At 41.5% G+C, this 16,113-nt stretch overlaps 1 protein-coding gene across 50 annotated transcripts in view; it reads right to left on the bottom strand.

The window, feature by feature from the left end:
• MACF1 (microtubule actin crosslinking factor 1) overlaps positions 1 to 16,113 on the bottom strand; it is a 357,817-nt gene that overhangs the window by 139,547 nt on the left and 202,157 nt on the right. For all 50 annotated transcript variants that reach the window (XR_014807490.1, XR_014807491.1, XR_014807489.1 and 47 more), the window contains 10 exons: positions 15,869 to 16,038; positions 11,431 to 11,609; positions 10,646 to 10,784; positions 9,819 to 10,012; positions 8,593 to 8,755; positions 7,098 to 7,181; positions 3,863 to 3,970; positions 2,840 to 2,938; positions 1,088 to 1,240; positions 405 to 493 (listed from right to left, as the gene is read on the bottom strand). Coding sequence is in view for 46 of the 50 variants with exons in the window: in XM_084963963.1 (XP_084820089.1) it covers positions 405 to 493; positions 1,088 to 1,240; positions 2,840 to 2,938; positions 3,863 to 3,970; positions 7,098 to 7,181; positions 8,593 to 8,755; positions 9,819 to 10,012; positions 10,646 to 10,784; positions 11,431 to 11,609; positions 15,869 to 16,038 (1,378 nt within the window). In the remaining 4 variants the exon portion in view is untranslated. The remainder of the gene's footprint in view (positions 1 to 404; positions 494 to 1,087; positions 1,241 to 2,839; positions 2,939 to 3,862; positions 3,971 to 7,097; positions 7,182 to 8,592; positions 8,756 to 9,818; positions 10,013 to 10,645; positions 10,785 to 11,430; positions 11,610 to 15,868; positions 16,039 to 16,113) is intronic.

The following is a 16,113-nucleotide window of genomic DNA, read 5'->3' as shown; positions in this document are numbered from 1 at the left end:
CCAGAAACCTGAGAGTTATATTTGATAATTTCCATCTGTCACCAAAGCCTCTAAGTTCATCATCCTTATCTTTCGACTCTGTCCCCTCTCTACTTCTCATCATTTTTTGTCTACATCATCAGATCAGCCTCTTAACTGGTCTCTCAGGCCTCTACTTTTGCTGCATGACTATCCATTCTCTATAAAACTATTCTAGAATCCTTTATAAACACAATCCAATCATGTTTAAAATCCCTCCCCACAGGTGACAGGTATGCAAACCCCTTAGCATAAACTACAAAACTTTTCACAATCTGGCTCTTGCCACCCTAAATTCTCCAGCCTGAATTCTCATCATGGCCCTAAGTTTTAGCCAGGTAGTTCCAGTCCCCCAGATGTGCTATAATCTCTCATTTAATACTCACTTATGACCGTGCTTGGCCAAGAAGATCTGTGAAGTTTTAATGGTCTCAGAGACTTGTTCCCTCTTGGTTGTCAGCTCCTCTGCCAGAACCTATGTAGTAGAAGCAAAGAGAAAAGCTTCAGAACTCAAGAAATTAAAGAATCAAAAATCATTGGAAATAACTTTTTAAAAAATACTAGGAAAAAACCTAGCTTAGGTCATACTTATTATTACCAATGAACTATATATACAGTGACCTAGAAAGTAGAAGTACAAATAAGATGATGATTCTTTTTTTTTTTTTTTTTTTGGCTTTTTAGGGCCACATCCAAGGAATATGGATGTTCCCAGGCTAGGGACTGAATCAGAGCTGCAGCTGCTGGCCTGTACCACAGCCAGAAGAATGAAAAATCCAAGCTGTGTCTGCGACCTACACCACAGCTCACTGCAACACCAGATCCTTAACCTACTGAGCAAGGCCAGGGATTGAATCCACATCCTCATGGATCCTAGTTGGTTCGTTAACCACTGAGCCCTGACAGGAACTACCAAGACGACTTCTTAAGTGTCTTTAAGTCCTGAAAGTTAATATTTACTGAGATAATCATCATTCCTGGGTGGCCTATATGTGGCTTATATTATTCCACCTAATGAGTAATCATATATGATTCTACTCAGGAAATGAGAAGTGGACCTTCTACTTACCTGCTGCTCTAAAATAGCTTTTTCAATGTCTGTTGATTCTTTGGTCTGGGGTGACGTAGCTTTGTCTTGTGTATTCTTTACTAGGGTAGACACCCAGCCCAAAAGTTCTTTAACTTTCTCCACATGTTCCTGTTTTTCCTCTTCTACCACTTTCTAGAAGAGGAAACAGAAAATCAGTATCTTAGTCAATGTCTTATTTGACTGGCCTGACTTGAGAGTTCCCAAAACAGAAATACAAAAGTGACCCTAAATCAGTAGCTAAAATAACCCCAAGTTAAATATAATTTACTTAGCCAACAGCATTGCTCATCAGCACCTGTGTGATACTAACAGCAAAATTATTGTATCTAATTTAGCACTTTTCAAAAAAAAAAAAAAAAGCACACTGTTTTCATATATGATGGGCATTCAATAATTACTGACTTCAGAGTGTTTTTTGTCTTGATTTTTGTTTGTTTGTTTTTGCTTTTTACGGCCACACCCTCGGCATATGGAAGTTCCCAGGCGAGGGGCTGAATCAGAGCTGTAGCTGCCAGCCTATATCACAGCCACAGCAACGTAGGACCTGAGCCGCATCTGTGACCTACACCACAGCTCACGGCCAGATCCTTAACCCACTGATCAAGGCCAGGGATTGAACCTGTGTTCTCATGGATCCTAGTCAGGTTCATTAACTGCTGAGCCATGAAGAGAACTCCTACTCACTGATTTTAAAAAGCCCTTCACACAAGGCATCTTACATTCATAATTCTTAGATTTACAGGTGAAGAGATGGACATTTACAGAGGTTAAATAAGGTAGGTACTGACATAAAGGAAGTTTTTGCTACAAAAAAAAAAAAAAAATTATGAACTAATGTTTCCAACAGAATTTCTTCTTTAAGAAATGTTGTATATGTAGAAACTTATTTTGCAAAGATATAGATGATTTTTATAATTACAATCAGATTGCATACTCTTTACAACAAATTCAAACCATCAGAAATATACAATGTATATCCCTTTAAATCTCATTTCCCTGGGAATTTGGTAAATCCCTATACTTGTTCGTATGCTCATACTGTGTCTCTGTGGTACACACAGTTTTGTTTTTACTGAAATCATAATTATACCTAGTATTCCAACTTCCTTTTCTCTTCAAGTAATATAAGTATCTTTTCATGTCGATTCACTTTTATCTATTTCATTATTTTTAACAGTCTCATAGCATTCCATCACATGGAATTTTGATGTTTCCAATATTCTCCTTTAACAGACTAGGCTTTATTAAAGATCTCTGTTCACATCCCTTTCTTCATGCTTATAATGTTTCTATAGTAAGATTCTTGGAGGTGGGAGTGTTGGACATAAGACAGTCCTCAGTATTGACTGGAAGGCTGTGAAGTGCCTTGTGGAGAAAATGTATTTAATAAACTTTGCTCAGATGTGACTTACATTGCTTTTGACTATGAATTCTATGTTGCTGAATCAACAAGATACATTAAATAATGTATTTTTGAACAAAAACACATAAGAAACAAGGTTATGCATTATCCATTGACCAAGACGTGACCAGAGGCTGGTAGGAACCCAACCCTGTGTCGCCGTGGGTGCGAGAATTCAGCATATGCTGGTGCAGTGCCCACAGCAACTTCACAGAACACAACCACTGTGAAAAGTGGACATGGGCTGTGTGTGCATTTTAAACCTTGAGAGATGACAGCCTGGATTTTTATTCTACTTTCTAGATGGTTTCAGACCCAGCTGTCCTCACCTCCTCCTCCTCCAGCCGCCGGAGAGCATCACTGATGTACTTCACGTGCTGCGTGGTTAAGGTCACCAGTGCTGTGTAGCGAGTCCTTAAGTCCATGAACTGTGGTTCGAAACAAACAAAAAAACTGAGATAAAAGTCAATTTAAATAGTAGATGATAAGAAGAAGTTTTCTTTCTTTCTTTTTTTTTTTTTTTTTTTTTTTTTTTTGCCTTTTAGAGCCGCACCCACAGCATGTGTAGGTTCTGAGGCTAGGTAGGGGTCTAATTGGAGCTACAGCTGCCGGACTATACCACAGCCACAGCGACGTCCGATTCTTGTTTTTTTTTTTTGGTTTTTTTTTTTCTGGTCTTTTTTTTGTCTTTTTGTCGTTTAAGAGCCACACCCACGGCATATGGAGGTTCCCAGGCTAGGGGTCTAATCGGAGCTGTAGCTGCCAGCCTACGCCAGAGCCACAGCAATGGCAGATCTGAGACGCATCTGCGACCTACACCACAGCTCACAGCAACGCCAGATCCTTAACCCACTGAGTGAGGCCAGGGATCGAACCCGCAACCTCATGGTTCCGAGTCGGATTTGTTAACCACTGAGCCATGACGGGAACTTCAGCAACATCGGATTCTTAACCCACTGAGCTAGGCCAGGGGTAGAACCCGCAACCTTTTTTTTTTTTTTTTTGTCTTTTTTAGGGCTGCACCTGCAGCATATGGAGGGTCCCAGGCTAGGGGTCTAATTGAAGGCATAGCCACCAGTCTATACCACAGCCACAGCAACGCCAGATCGGAGCCGAGGCTACCACCTACACCACACCTCATGGCAATGCCGGATCCTTAACCCACTGAGCGAGGCCAGGAATTGAACCAGCAGCCTCATCATTCCTAGTTGGATTTGTTTCTGCTGCGCCATGACAGGAACCCCAAGAGGAAGTTTTCTTGAAGTCACTTGATAGTATCTAGCCAAAAGCCCCAACAAGTGAGTCTCCCCTTGAGGAAGGACGGCGCACGCATCCCTTCCCCACCCTCTCACCTCTTGCGTGATGGCATCTGAAGAGGAAAGCATGCGGCGGCGCTTGCCGGGGGATTTCTGCTGTGATTCCACAAAGGCCTTGTATGTCATCAGCTGCAATTCATAGTCCTGGGGGAGGAAGACAACAAACCACATTTACGGAGGGTTCGTAGCTCATACACATCATGCAGGAGCATCGCAGCATTTCAACAGTGACAGGAGTTTTGAGGACCCTTTAGAATGGATGTTAGCAAACTTTTCCTGAAAAGGGCTCAACTATCTCAGTCATAGCCACTCACTTCTGCAAGTGAGAGCAGCCAGAGACAGTAAGTAAATGAAAGAGCATGGCTGTGTGATGATAAAACATGACTTAGAGACCCTGAAAGCTACTTTTTACGTGTTGTGAGGTAGTCTTCTTTTCATTTTTAAATCCATTTCTCATGGACCATATAAAACAAGTGTGCAGGCTGGTGCCAGCCTGTGGGTCACAGTTTGCTGACTCCTGACGTTACAGTTTATAGTGGGCTGACCCCACCCTTTCATCTCACACGAGGCAACTGAAGCCCAGAGACCGGAAGTGAGTTTCCCTAATTAACTCACTGGGTGAGCAACACAGGATTAGAATCTCAGTCTCTGTCCCTAAACCAATGCTATCCTGTCACCCCCTCTGTCATCTTGAGAGTGTCGCCCTGGGCCAGGCCCTCTTTGTATCTCACTCTCCTGCTGAGTCTTGGCTCCAATCTATTTTCTATCCTGCTACTGGAGTAACTTTCCAAGACAAAAAGATGACCACCTCATTCCTCTGCCTGAACGTTTTTGGTGACCTAGAGCAGATCTTCTCAAATGTCAACATGCACCCGGGGATCCTGTTAAAATCCAGATCCCGACTCAGCAAGCTCAAGATTCTGCAGTTCTGACCAGCTCCCAGGTGATGCCGATGCTCCTGGTTCAAAGACCACATTTTGAGGAGCAAGAATAGACAGTAAAGACAAGGAAACTGAACAAGGCCTTTCATAGGTTGGCCTCAACCACCCCTCTCATTTTTCATAATCACTGTTTCTATGTATCATATAGCTTCTAGGTATACCAGAATATTTGCTATTTCCTCATATAATTATTGTATTTTTTTCCTCTAACCTTTTGATTATGCAGTTCTTTAGCACAGAATGTCCTGCTTTCTAGGCAGGAGGAAAATACCATATGAGTTCCTTAAGCAGTCTATTTAAAAAAAAAAATAATAGAGGGGCTAAGTGTTTCCTCAAAGTCTTAAGCATAGAAAATGGTAAAGCTAGGATTTAAACTCAATTCTTTGTGACACCAAACCTTCTGCTATTAACAGAAGAAACGTATTCATCAAAAACAATTTGTTAAGCATCTGCTATGTACTTGTCATTGTTCTAAGTACTAGACACATAGCAAGGAAAAACCTTGCTCCCCTGTAACTTACATTCTAGTGGGAAGGCACATGATAAACAAATAAATATATAATCTCAGGTCATTTTTATTTAAAGCCCTTATCAGAGAAACAGGGAGTGAAGAGCCAGATTTGCACAGCCTCATAAACCATAAGAGGATTTAGAATTTTGGGAGTTCCCTGGTGGCCTAGTTAGTGTTAAGGACTTGAGGTGGTCACTGCTGTGTTTGATCCCTGGCCTGGGAGCTTCTGCATGCTGCAGGCACAGCCAAACAAACAAACAAAATAAAATATTTAGAACTGTACTAGGAGTATGATACGCAGCCAATGGACAGTTCTGAGCAGGAGCGTGACATAATTTATCACGTTTCAGCAATGCTAAGGTACATGTTTCCCTCACATCTTAGTATCTCCAAAAGTGGATTATGTCTTATGCGGCATTTGCATGACTGGCCGAGTTTCTCCCTTGTTGGTAGTGCAGAAAATAATGTGGCTTATAATCGATGGTGTCTGAAGTTCTGCAATGTGCAGTATGTTCTAAAAAAGTGAGTCTAGCTGCTGTGCGGGAAAATAGCCTGTGGGGGCAGGAGCAGAAGCAGAAGCAGAAGCAGAAGCAGACCAGCTCAGAGGTACTGGAGTAGCTTTGGAAGAGTCTCCACTTAGATGTGAGCCAGGGAAATGGGGGAGGGGAGACATTGGTGGGGGAGTCAGATCCAGGACACACTGGAAGGTGAAACCAACTTGTTTCCAGACTTTTGTTAAACATAAAGTTTAGGAGTTCTTGCTGTGGAGTAGTGGGTTAGGAATCCGACTGTAATGGCTTGGGTCACCGTGAAGTCACAGGTTTGATCCCCAGCCCGGCACAGTGGTTTAAAGGATCTGACATTACCACAGCTGTGGTGTGGATCATAGCTGCAACTCAGATTCAGTCGCTGGCCAGGGAACCTCCATATGCCGCAGGTGCAGCCATAAAAACAAACAACAAAATGAAACCCCCATAATGTTTAAGGCACAGAGAAGGGATGACTCTTGGGGTTTTTTGCCTCAGCAGCTAGAAAAGTGGTGACGCTATTTCTTAAGATAGGCAAAACATTGGATTCGGAAGATGTGGTATATATACACAATGGAATACTACTCAGCCATAAAAAGGAATGACATAATGCCATTTGCAGCAACATGGATGGAACTCGAGAATCTCATACTGAGTGAAATGAGCCAGAAAGACAAAGACAAATACCATATGATATCACTTATAAATGGAATCTAATATCCAGCACAAATGAACCTTTCCACAGAAAAGAAAATCATGGACTTGGAGAAGAGACTTGTGGCTGCCTGATGGGAGAGGGAGGGATGGGGAGTTTGGGCTTATCAGACACAACTTAGAATAGATTTACAAGGAGATCCTGCTGAATAGCATTGAGAACTTTGTCTAGATACTCATGTTGCAACAGAAGAAAGGGTGGGGGAAAAAATGTAATTGTAATGTATACATGTAAGGATAACCTGACCCCCTTGCTGTACAGTGGGGAAAAAAAAAAAAAAAAAGATAGGCAAAACAGTGAGAAGTGTATTTGAGAAGAAAACTCAAACATCCGGCTTTTTTACATGGTAAGTTTTAGAGGCCTGTGCATCATCCATATGGAGACTCCTTGAATCTCAGCGGATGTCTGGTACCTCTCTAAGCATCCTCAAGTATGTGGCCACAACAGGCCATCTGCATTAACTTGAGGACAGGGCAGAAGAGAAGTGCTTACCTGTCTAGAAACAAAACTACAGTGACATGCAGATCTTTCTAAGTTGGAGATCACTTACGGTCCCTTTGTTATACGGTAGCGTTACCTTTACAATAGTGGAGTACTGCTGGGAAAATTTTTGACATTGGTCCAGTTTTGTCTGATTTCTCTCGATCTCTGCAAACAGCTCCTAGGAACCAAAATACAGCAAACTTATTGTCATTATCATTATTGAGATGGCTGAGTATTTATTATGTTCTAAATCTGAGCTGTGTCAGAATCACCTAGAACACTAGATAAAGCTTAGATGGCTGAGCCCCACCTCCAGAGTTTCTGATTTGATAGGTTTGGGTTTGCATCTGAGAACCTGCATTTCTAACATGATCCCATATGATGCTGCTGCTGCTGCTGCTGCTGCTGCTGCTCTAGTTGTCTGGATTTTGAAAACCACTGTCCTAAGTATTTTACACATTCATTTTGTTTAATCCTAACTATAATAACCTTATGAGGGCAGCTGAACAAATAATGGACTATGTCCATTTTTATTGCTAAGAAAAGTAGAATGCTGAGAGATTAAATAATTTGCTCAAGTTCTTATAGTAAATGAGGGGGCCAGGACTGGAATCCAGGCAATCTAATCCAGACACACACTTAACCTTAATGCTAAACAAAACAACAAACAAAAAAACCCCAAAATACCAACAAATAACAACTGCTTTGAATAAAATAAAATAATTTTCTTCCAGTCACAGCTTTCTCTGGGTTTTTATTCCCCCATATTCTAATCTTAGCAAAATAAAAAAATAACATCAAGAAACAAAATAAGGGAGTTCCCATTGTGACGCAGCAGAAACAAACCCGACTGGGAACCATGAGGTTGTGGGTTCGATCCCTGGCCTCACTCAGTGGGTTAAGGATCTGGCGTTGCCGTGAGCTGTGGTGTAGGTCACAGATGTGGCTCAGATCTGGTGTGGCTGTGGCTGTGGTATAGGCTGGCGGCTACAGCTCTGATTTGACCCCTAGCCTGGGAACCTCCATATGCTGTGGGTATGGCTGTAAAAAGACAAAAACAAACCAACCCCCAAAAACCAAAACAGGAGACATACTTGTCAATAAGCACAAAAAAAGAAACACAGTGGGTTAAGGATCTGGCACTGTCTCTGTGATGGTGTGGGTTCAATCCCTGGCCCAGCACAGTGGGTTAAGGATTCGGCATTGCTGCAGCTGTAGTGCAGGTCACAGCTGTAGCTTGGATTCGATCCCTGGCCTGGGAAATAATTCCATATGCTGTGGGGGCAGCCATAAAGAAAAAAAAAATTAAAAAAATAAAACAAAATAATTTTACTCTGCTCATCTAGTACTTTCAATATATACTTACAGAAACTCAGGATTTGAAGGAACCTGATAGGTTATCTGGCCTAAATGCAAAACCTTGAGCACATCCTTCTTGAACCCTTTTCCGAATAGGGCTCAGAATGTCTTGCTATTTGGGAGAAGCTAACTGCTAGCATATCATCTTCTTCGATGATGAGCTAGCTTCAGCTCCCCACCCCAACCCCTGTCCCATCCCCACACTTTCACTGGGCTACAGCTGCACCCACCGTCTGCTGGCTGAGCTGCTCGGAAAGCACTCTGCTATCCTCGGCCTGGCCTGGCTTCATCATTTCCTGCTGGGCAGTGGTTTCCTCAATCCATTTGATGAGAGTTCCATGGCAGGCTCGGTAATCTCCCAGAACTTCCTGGATACTTTCTAGCTCAGATTGGCTGGAGAAGCAAAGGGAAACTGCCATCAGATATCTCGGTATAAAAACAATTAAGTCAATGAGGTAATTCCCTCCTCAGTCCACACCTTTGGTCGGGCTTGACTACAGAGGGTACGCCTTTATTTTGAGGGAACAGCACTCCAACACTGAGTGGGAGCTATGTACGTACCCAGTACCTTATGGGGTATAAAATGAGCAGAAACCAGACATGCCCTGCTAGGCCTGGAAACTGCTTTGGGGCCTGGCATCCCATGATAATCCTTGTCAAATTTGCCACCTATGCTGCCAAGGGTTACAGGGTTGCCAAGAAGGTGGTACTGCCTATACAGTTCTGTCCCCTGAGGACAGAGTACCTGTCAGAGTACCCCAGTTACAATTTATGAATCACTGTAATTTCCTGGGGGGGGGGAGTACATGAAAAAAAGTAGCTATTGACTGTTAATTCCTGTCTCAGCTTCTTATACCACTTTTGTTAATCTAACTAGCCTTGGGATAGTAAATCATATATAATCAATCTAAACTTACATGAGTCTCTATAACCCCTTTCCTTACGTATTTTCCTAACTTGCCAGCCTCAGACAGGTAGTTGTCTGTCTTTTCTATTTAAATCAGTCATCAGAAGCAGGACCTCAAGTAACACAAAAAACCCACTAAATTAGCAAATGAAAAGGAAGCAAGAAATTCTGCAAAGCCCCATTATGAGTAATGACACAAAGCTAGTTAAAACAAGAGCTAGAACTCTGGTTTTGTCCTTGAGAAAAGAACGCTCGGTCACCTTTCCAGTCCATATTCTAGGACACCATTGTCATCACTGCTGGCCTGGGTAAGACCTGGGACAGAGGAGAGGCACCATCACTGCAACCCAAAAGGAAGCCTCTGGACTGCTTTGGGGTTGGTGGTCCCAACTTCCTGTCACTTGTCTTGGCCAAAATGTACACTGTCACTTAATTTCTACCCCTCCCTTTCAACTCCTACCTTTAAATGAGCATACACAGAAATAACTGTTTTTGATAAAACCTAGTTCTTGAATCCTAAAAGAAGAAAAGGGTGGGGCCACTACTCACCGGGTCTCGAGCTGGGCAATGACCCGGTGCCAACGCTCCTGCAGCTGGGAGCCTTTCTCCTGACAGCGCTCCAAGTCCAGGTTTCGCTCTGGAGTCAGACGACTCAGCTGCTCTGCTACTATCTTGGCTTTGGCAATTTCCTCATCCAGGACTGAAAACATGGAATTCTTGTTCTTCGCATCACTGAGCCAGTGCTATAAATATCCAAGCACAGCAACAGGTTAAATATGATCCATGCTGAAGAGGACGCAGACCAAGGATGCTGTCTATAGCTGGCTCACGTTGTATCTGTGCTTCAGAAGCTAGACAGACCCTATGCTAGACATGGGGCAGTCAGGGTAGGCAGTGCAGTACAGACACACGTGCAAAGAACTTGTGTGTAAAACCTGGCTCTACTGCTTATAAGCTATAGAACCATTAGAAGTCACTTAGCCAATCTGAAGCTTGGTACTCTATCTGTAAATAGAGATAAAAATCCCTTCTCCAGTCACATCACAGAGTTGTTTGTGAGAATCAAAGGACATAATAGATGAGTGATTTATGAATTTATAGTATAACCATTGATTGTATCCAGTTAAACTATGATTTTACTGGGGAGGAATGGGAAAAAAATAAATAGAAAAGCATAGTCCTTTAACTCCCCTTTATAGCTAGACATATTTCTCAATTCTTTCCTCTTTAGATCCATATCAAAAGATGTTAAATATGATAATCTGCCTAATTGGAATGCACTCTTAAATCAGCATCATGCCATCCAAAACTGCATTTCTCCACTAACCCCAAACACTGGATATGTTAAGTCAACCTAAGAGCTCAGAACAACCAACCTGTAATGTAGACCGATGGGACTCCAGAGCTGAGAGATCAGCTGGTACTGCTTCTTCTTGACTCAGCTTGATTTCATAACCTTTCACTAAGAGTTCAGCATCCTGGATGCTACGCGCTATGACATCGATTGTCTTTAGCCTGTGAAGATAAATTCATGTTTTTTAACACACGCATTTAAAGAGCTGGGGTACAGATCTGGAGGTTCACAAAACCTAACTGCCAAAATCAACTTCACCATTACTAGATGGGGACAGGGTTTCATAAAAACAAGAAAGCATAGCATTTGTGCTGTCAATTTAAGCCAATTAAAAATAAAGTTCTGGATGGATTGAGACAGACGCATACACGGTGGTCTCATGGGAGAAAAAGCACTCAATACAATGAAGACTCTAAGATGTTTCTCCTCAGAGTCATGGGTGGGGATGGGTAGGTAGAAGGATGACTCTCAAACACTAATATTTAGTTTAGATAAAAAAAATTTTTTTTTAATTCTTCAGATACTGTTTTTAAAAAAGAAAAAGGGACACTAACCAAACAGAAATGAGGTTCAAAAGAGTTCTATAACTATAAATCAACTCCCCTTCTGTATCCCTCGTATTTGTTCGCTGAAGCCAAAATGAACCCACTCTGTGTTATTTGAAACTAAATCAAGGTCTTTTTTCATGAGTACAAGTCATCAAGACCTGCAGGCTCCCTGAATTGTTCCTGAAATATGCCAGACACTTTCTCTTTTCATTCAGATGTAAAACATTGCCCTCTGGACTCCAATTCTCAGGTCACTCACTTGTTCAAGTACACAGTGGAGAGCCCATACACATGCTCCATTTTCTCCACCAGCAGATTGAGTTCTGAGCGCAGAGTTGGAACACTTGAACCAGTTGGGGACTGATGGAGAAAGCTGTTGCATTTTATGGAAACAGCATCCAAGTCTGATCTCAGTTGCTGCAAATCCTCCTGGGTGTGCTGTCAGGAACATGACACACAACAAAAAAAGACACAGAATGGAACAAAGGAGTTAGAAACAAGTCCTTGTTTATAATAGCAAAATATTGGAAAGAAACCAAATGCCAGGTATAGGAGAGTAACTTAATAAACTTGGGAACAGCAATGAAGGGGAGCAGGAAAAGAATACACAAGTGATTTCTGAACACAGTATTGACTATGGACATACCTTTAGCCTAAAGACAAAGAGAATTACATTAAACTCTAGTTAGTAGGTTTGCTTTTTGAAATAGTATGAGTTAGCAGTTCTGAAACCACTATACGTACACACTAGAACTGAGCAACAAGTAAATTTACTGTGGATAATATGAAGGAGGTTTTTCAGTCTTAGGAAAGGGAGTTGTAAATATGGAAAAGAGGAAAAGATAGAATACACCCTGTTGTATTAGTTTGGAACTGAATGGAAATAGATACATATGAATTTGTAACACCTGTGGTCAATTAATCTTCAACAAAGGAGGCAAGAATATAAAATGGGAAAAAATTTCCTCAGCAAGTGGTGTTGGGAGAACTGGACAGCTGCATGTAAATCAATGAAACTAGAACACACCCTCACATCATGCACAAAAATAGACTCAAAATGGCTTAAAGACTTAAACATAAGACAAGACACCATCAAACTCCTGGAAGAGAAGATAAACAAAACATTCTCTGACATCAACTGTTTTCCTAGGTCAGTCTCCCAAGGCAACAGAAATAAAAACTAAAACCAATGGGACCTAATCAAACTCACAAATCAAACTTTTCATTTGCACAGTTAAGGAAACCATAAAAAACAAAAAGACAACCTATGGAACAGGAAAAAAATAGTTGTAAATGATACAACCCACACAGTCTTAATCTCCAAAACATACAAACAACTCATACAACTCTCAACAGCAAAAAACAGAAACAAAAACAAAAAACAAACACCCAATTGAAAAATGGGTAGGAGACCTAAATAGACATTTCTCCAAAGAAGACATACGGATGGCCAGTAGGCACATGAAAAAATACTCAACATCACTAATTATTAGAGAAATGCAAATCAAAACTACAATGAGGTACCACCTCAGACTGGTCAGAATGGCCATCACTAATAAGTCTACAAATAACAAAGGCTGGAGAGGGGGTGGCAAAAAGGAAATCTTCCTACACTGCTGGTGGGAATGTAAACTGGTACAGCCACTATGGAAAACAACATGGAGGTTCCCAAGAAAACTAAAAATAGAACTCCTGGAGTTCCTGTCATGGCTCAGCGGAAACGAAATCTGATGAGCACCCATGAGGATGCAGGTTTGATCCTTGCCCTCGCTCACTGGGTTAAGGATCTGGCGCTGCCATGATATATATATGACTGGTCACTCTGCTGTACAGCAGAAATTGGCAAAACATTGTAAATCAATTATAATTTATAAAAAAATGAATTTTTAGGCATGTGCATATTCCACCTGCTGAGCAGGCCTAGAAGTAGACATCCCAACAAAAATGAGCACATTTAGCACCCAATCTTGGTCTCTAAATAAGGAACCTAAAGGAAGTAGGACTCCCTGAAGAAATGGCTGATTCCAGGGCTGGGGCTGGTAAAGGCAAGAGTGATGAGGACACATTAAAATGAGTTTGAAGGGGATCCCAGTGGCTAAATTTGGGAAATTTTGAACATCAAAATATAGACAGTAACAAATTACAAACCACTGAATTAAAAATCTAGGAGTTCCCGCTGTGGTGCAACAGGATTAGCAATGTCTTGAGAGCGCTGGGATGCAGGTTCGATACCCAGCCCAGCATAGAGGGTTAAGGATCCAGCAACTATGGATCTGATCTCTGGCCTGGGGGAACTTCACATGCCATGGAGGTCAACCAAAAAAAAAAAAAAAAAAAAAAAAATTTATACACACACACACACACACACACACACACACACACGTATCTAAGTCCACACTGACATAATGAAGGAAGAAAGGGGGGAGTGAAGAAGGAAAGTTCTTCCCTTTCAATAGCATAGAAAATTTTGAATATAAAAGGAATGACAGATTTAGAAATGGATGCACTGGAGTTCTGTTATGGCTCATTGGGGTAAGTACCTGACGAGTATCTGTGAGGATCCTAGTTTAATCCCTGGCCTTGCTAAGTGGGTCAAGGATCTGGCATTGCCATGAGCTGTGGTGTAGGTCAGCATCTGTAGCTCCAATTGGACTCCTAGCCTGGGAACCTCCATATGCCTCGGGTGAGGCCCTAAAAAGATACACACACACACACACACACACACACACACACAAGAAATCCACCTTTTGGCAAAAGTCACAACACTAATGATTAATTCAGGCAAGAATCAACAACAGATGGTATAACAAGTTGGTGAAGGTTTGATATAAAACAGGATATTTACAGCGTCTCAATGTTTCTCCTCACAGGATACTCTGCAATCACAATGGGGAAAATAGCAACAAGTGATAACAGCTATCACCAGTAAGGGGCAAATCAATGTCACACGCCTCCTGACATGATGCACCAAGGACATGTCACTCCTGCAGTATTCCTGCCAAAAACGTGTGACCTATATCTTATCTTGGAGAAGCCTCAGACAAACATAAATAGAGGGACATTTTATAAAATAAATGAGCTGCACTCCTCAAAAATGTTAAGGTCATGACAGATGATGAAAATTAAGAAATTGCTTCAGGTTAAGAAATCTAAAGAGAGACTACAACTAAATGCAATGTGGGATACTGTACTGAATCTGTATCAAAAAAAATTTTTTTTTCAGGGGATTATGGGGTTGGGTGTGGAGGGCTACTCAAGAAAGCATTTATTAGGTCAACTGATGAAATTAAGGTCTTAGATAACAGTATTATGTCAGTGTTCATGTCCTGATTTTAATCGCTGTGCTGTGGTTATGTAAAAGACTATCCTTGTTTTTGGAAAAGCACACTCAAGTATAGAGGGGTAAAGGAGCATCATGACTGGAAGTTACTCTCAGAAAAAAAAGATTATTATGTATACATATGTAGAAGAAAATGATAAAGCAAATGCAGAAAAATGTTAACACTTCGTGGAATCAAGGTGAAGGCCATGTGAGAATAAAAACTTTTCTGTTTATCTGAAACAATCTCAAAATAAATTTTTTTTAAAAAAAGAAAGGTCTTTTAGAAGAACTGAGTATTAACCTGATTTCTTTGAATGTTCTATTTTGCAGAGACAAACAGATTTTGAATGACTACACCAAAGTTAAAAAATGTTAGCATGAGAATCCCAGGTTCACATGACATCCCTCATGCAGAACGTATTAGATCCTCTCGACCAAAGAACATGACACTGGGCTCTCCTCCTCCTTTTCAGGCTTAGGAATAACTGAGAAAGCTGACAAAACACACCCTCCTCATTAGGCATTCTTTTCCAGCCCCTTCAGGCTCTCAGATCAAATCTAATATTCTTCATGGACCTCTCTCACCCCACCCCAAATAGAAATATTCCAGTAATACTCTAAATTCCTACAGCAATGTCTGCATGAAAATCTGGAAGTACGCTAGGTACTATCTTATGACATTTCTTACACTAAAGTCTTTAATTGTGACTTTAACTTTTTATTCTTCTTTAACTACACTATAAGCCAAAAGCAAGGACCTTTGGCTTACTCGCTTTGCATGCCCATGAGTACTTACTATCTGCTGCTTTTACGTCAAAAATACTACCCTCCATTTTTATAGCATTTTACTTTGTCAGGAAGCTCATGATATATATGTACTACATCATTTGATTTTCAAAACAACTTCTGTGATTGATACATTATTATCTCCATTTTATAAGAAAGGAAACTGAGGATGAGAATCAATTTGCTCAAAGTCATAGAGAAAGGGCCATCGAAGCCCACTAGAATCTGAATCTTTCCTTACTACCTTGAAGCCATGTAACTGACAGTAACCATGTCACAGAATATAATACATACCTGTATTATACAGAGAGCAATATCTCTACTAAGCCTCTTGAAATAAGTCGTCCCAACACAGCACTTTGAACAACTTGCCTGTGTCTGCCTTCCCAACTGTGTAGGAAACTCATCAACATTCAGCATTACCCTGGGAGCTGAAACCCTGCTCCTCCACAGGCTGCAGGGAAGAATTCTGGAGTAGGACTGCCACGAGCGTGCTGCCTTATTCCTTAGGATCCATATTCTCTTGCCCTCCAATTCATTCGGAATCATTTACTCTGCACCCAACACCCACCTCGCCCTCAGGGCTTACCTCTTGCTCTGCGATCCTTAATGTGTTGTCCTGCCGGGCGTCTTTGTCAGTCCTAGAGCTGGCTGGGGACTGAATTCGTCTGACTAGCCTCTGTTCACACTCCTCCAGGCGCAGCCGGATATTCTTCAGCTCTGAAATGTACGTCTTGGCCACAGTTTCCTCTTTGTCCTCTGTGAACACCCAAGCACAGAAGACCATTAAACTCTACAGCACAGATGAGCAAACCTGAGAACAGGAGATTCACC

This window comes from Sus scrofa, chromosome 6 (assembly GCF_054392235.1).
Source record: "Sus scrofa isolate SSC_HxYL_T2T_F1_AM1 chromosome 6, Sscrofa_HxYL_maternal_Yorkshire_Landrace_v2.0, whole genome shotgun sequence".
NCBI lineage: Eukaryota > Metazoa > Chordata > Mammalia > Artiodactyla > Suidae > Sus > Sus scrofa.
This window is presented reverse-complemented; position numbering and strand designations above follow the sequence as displayed.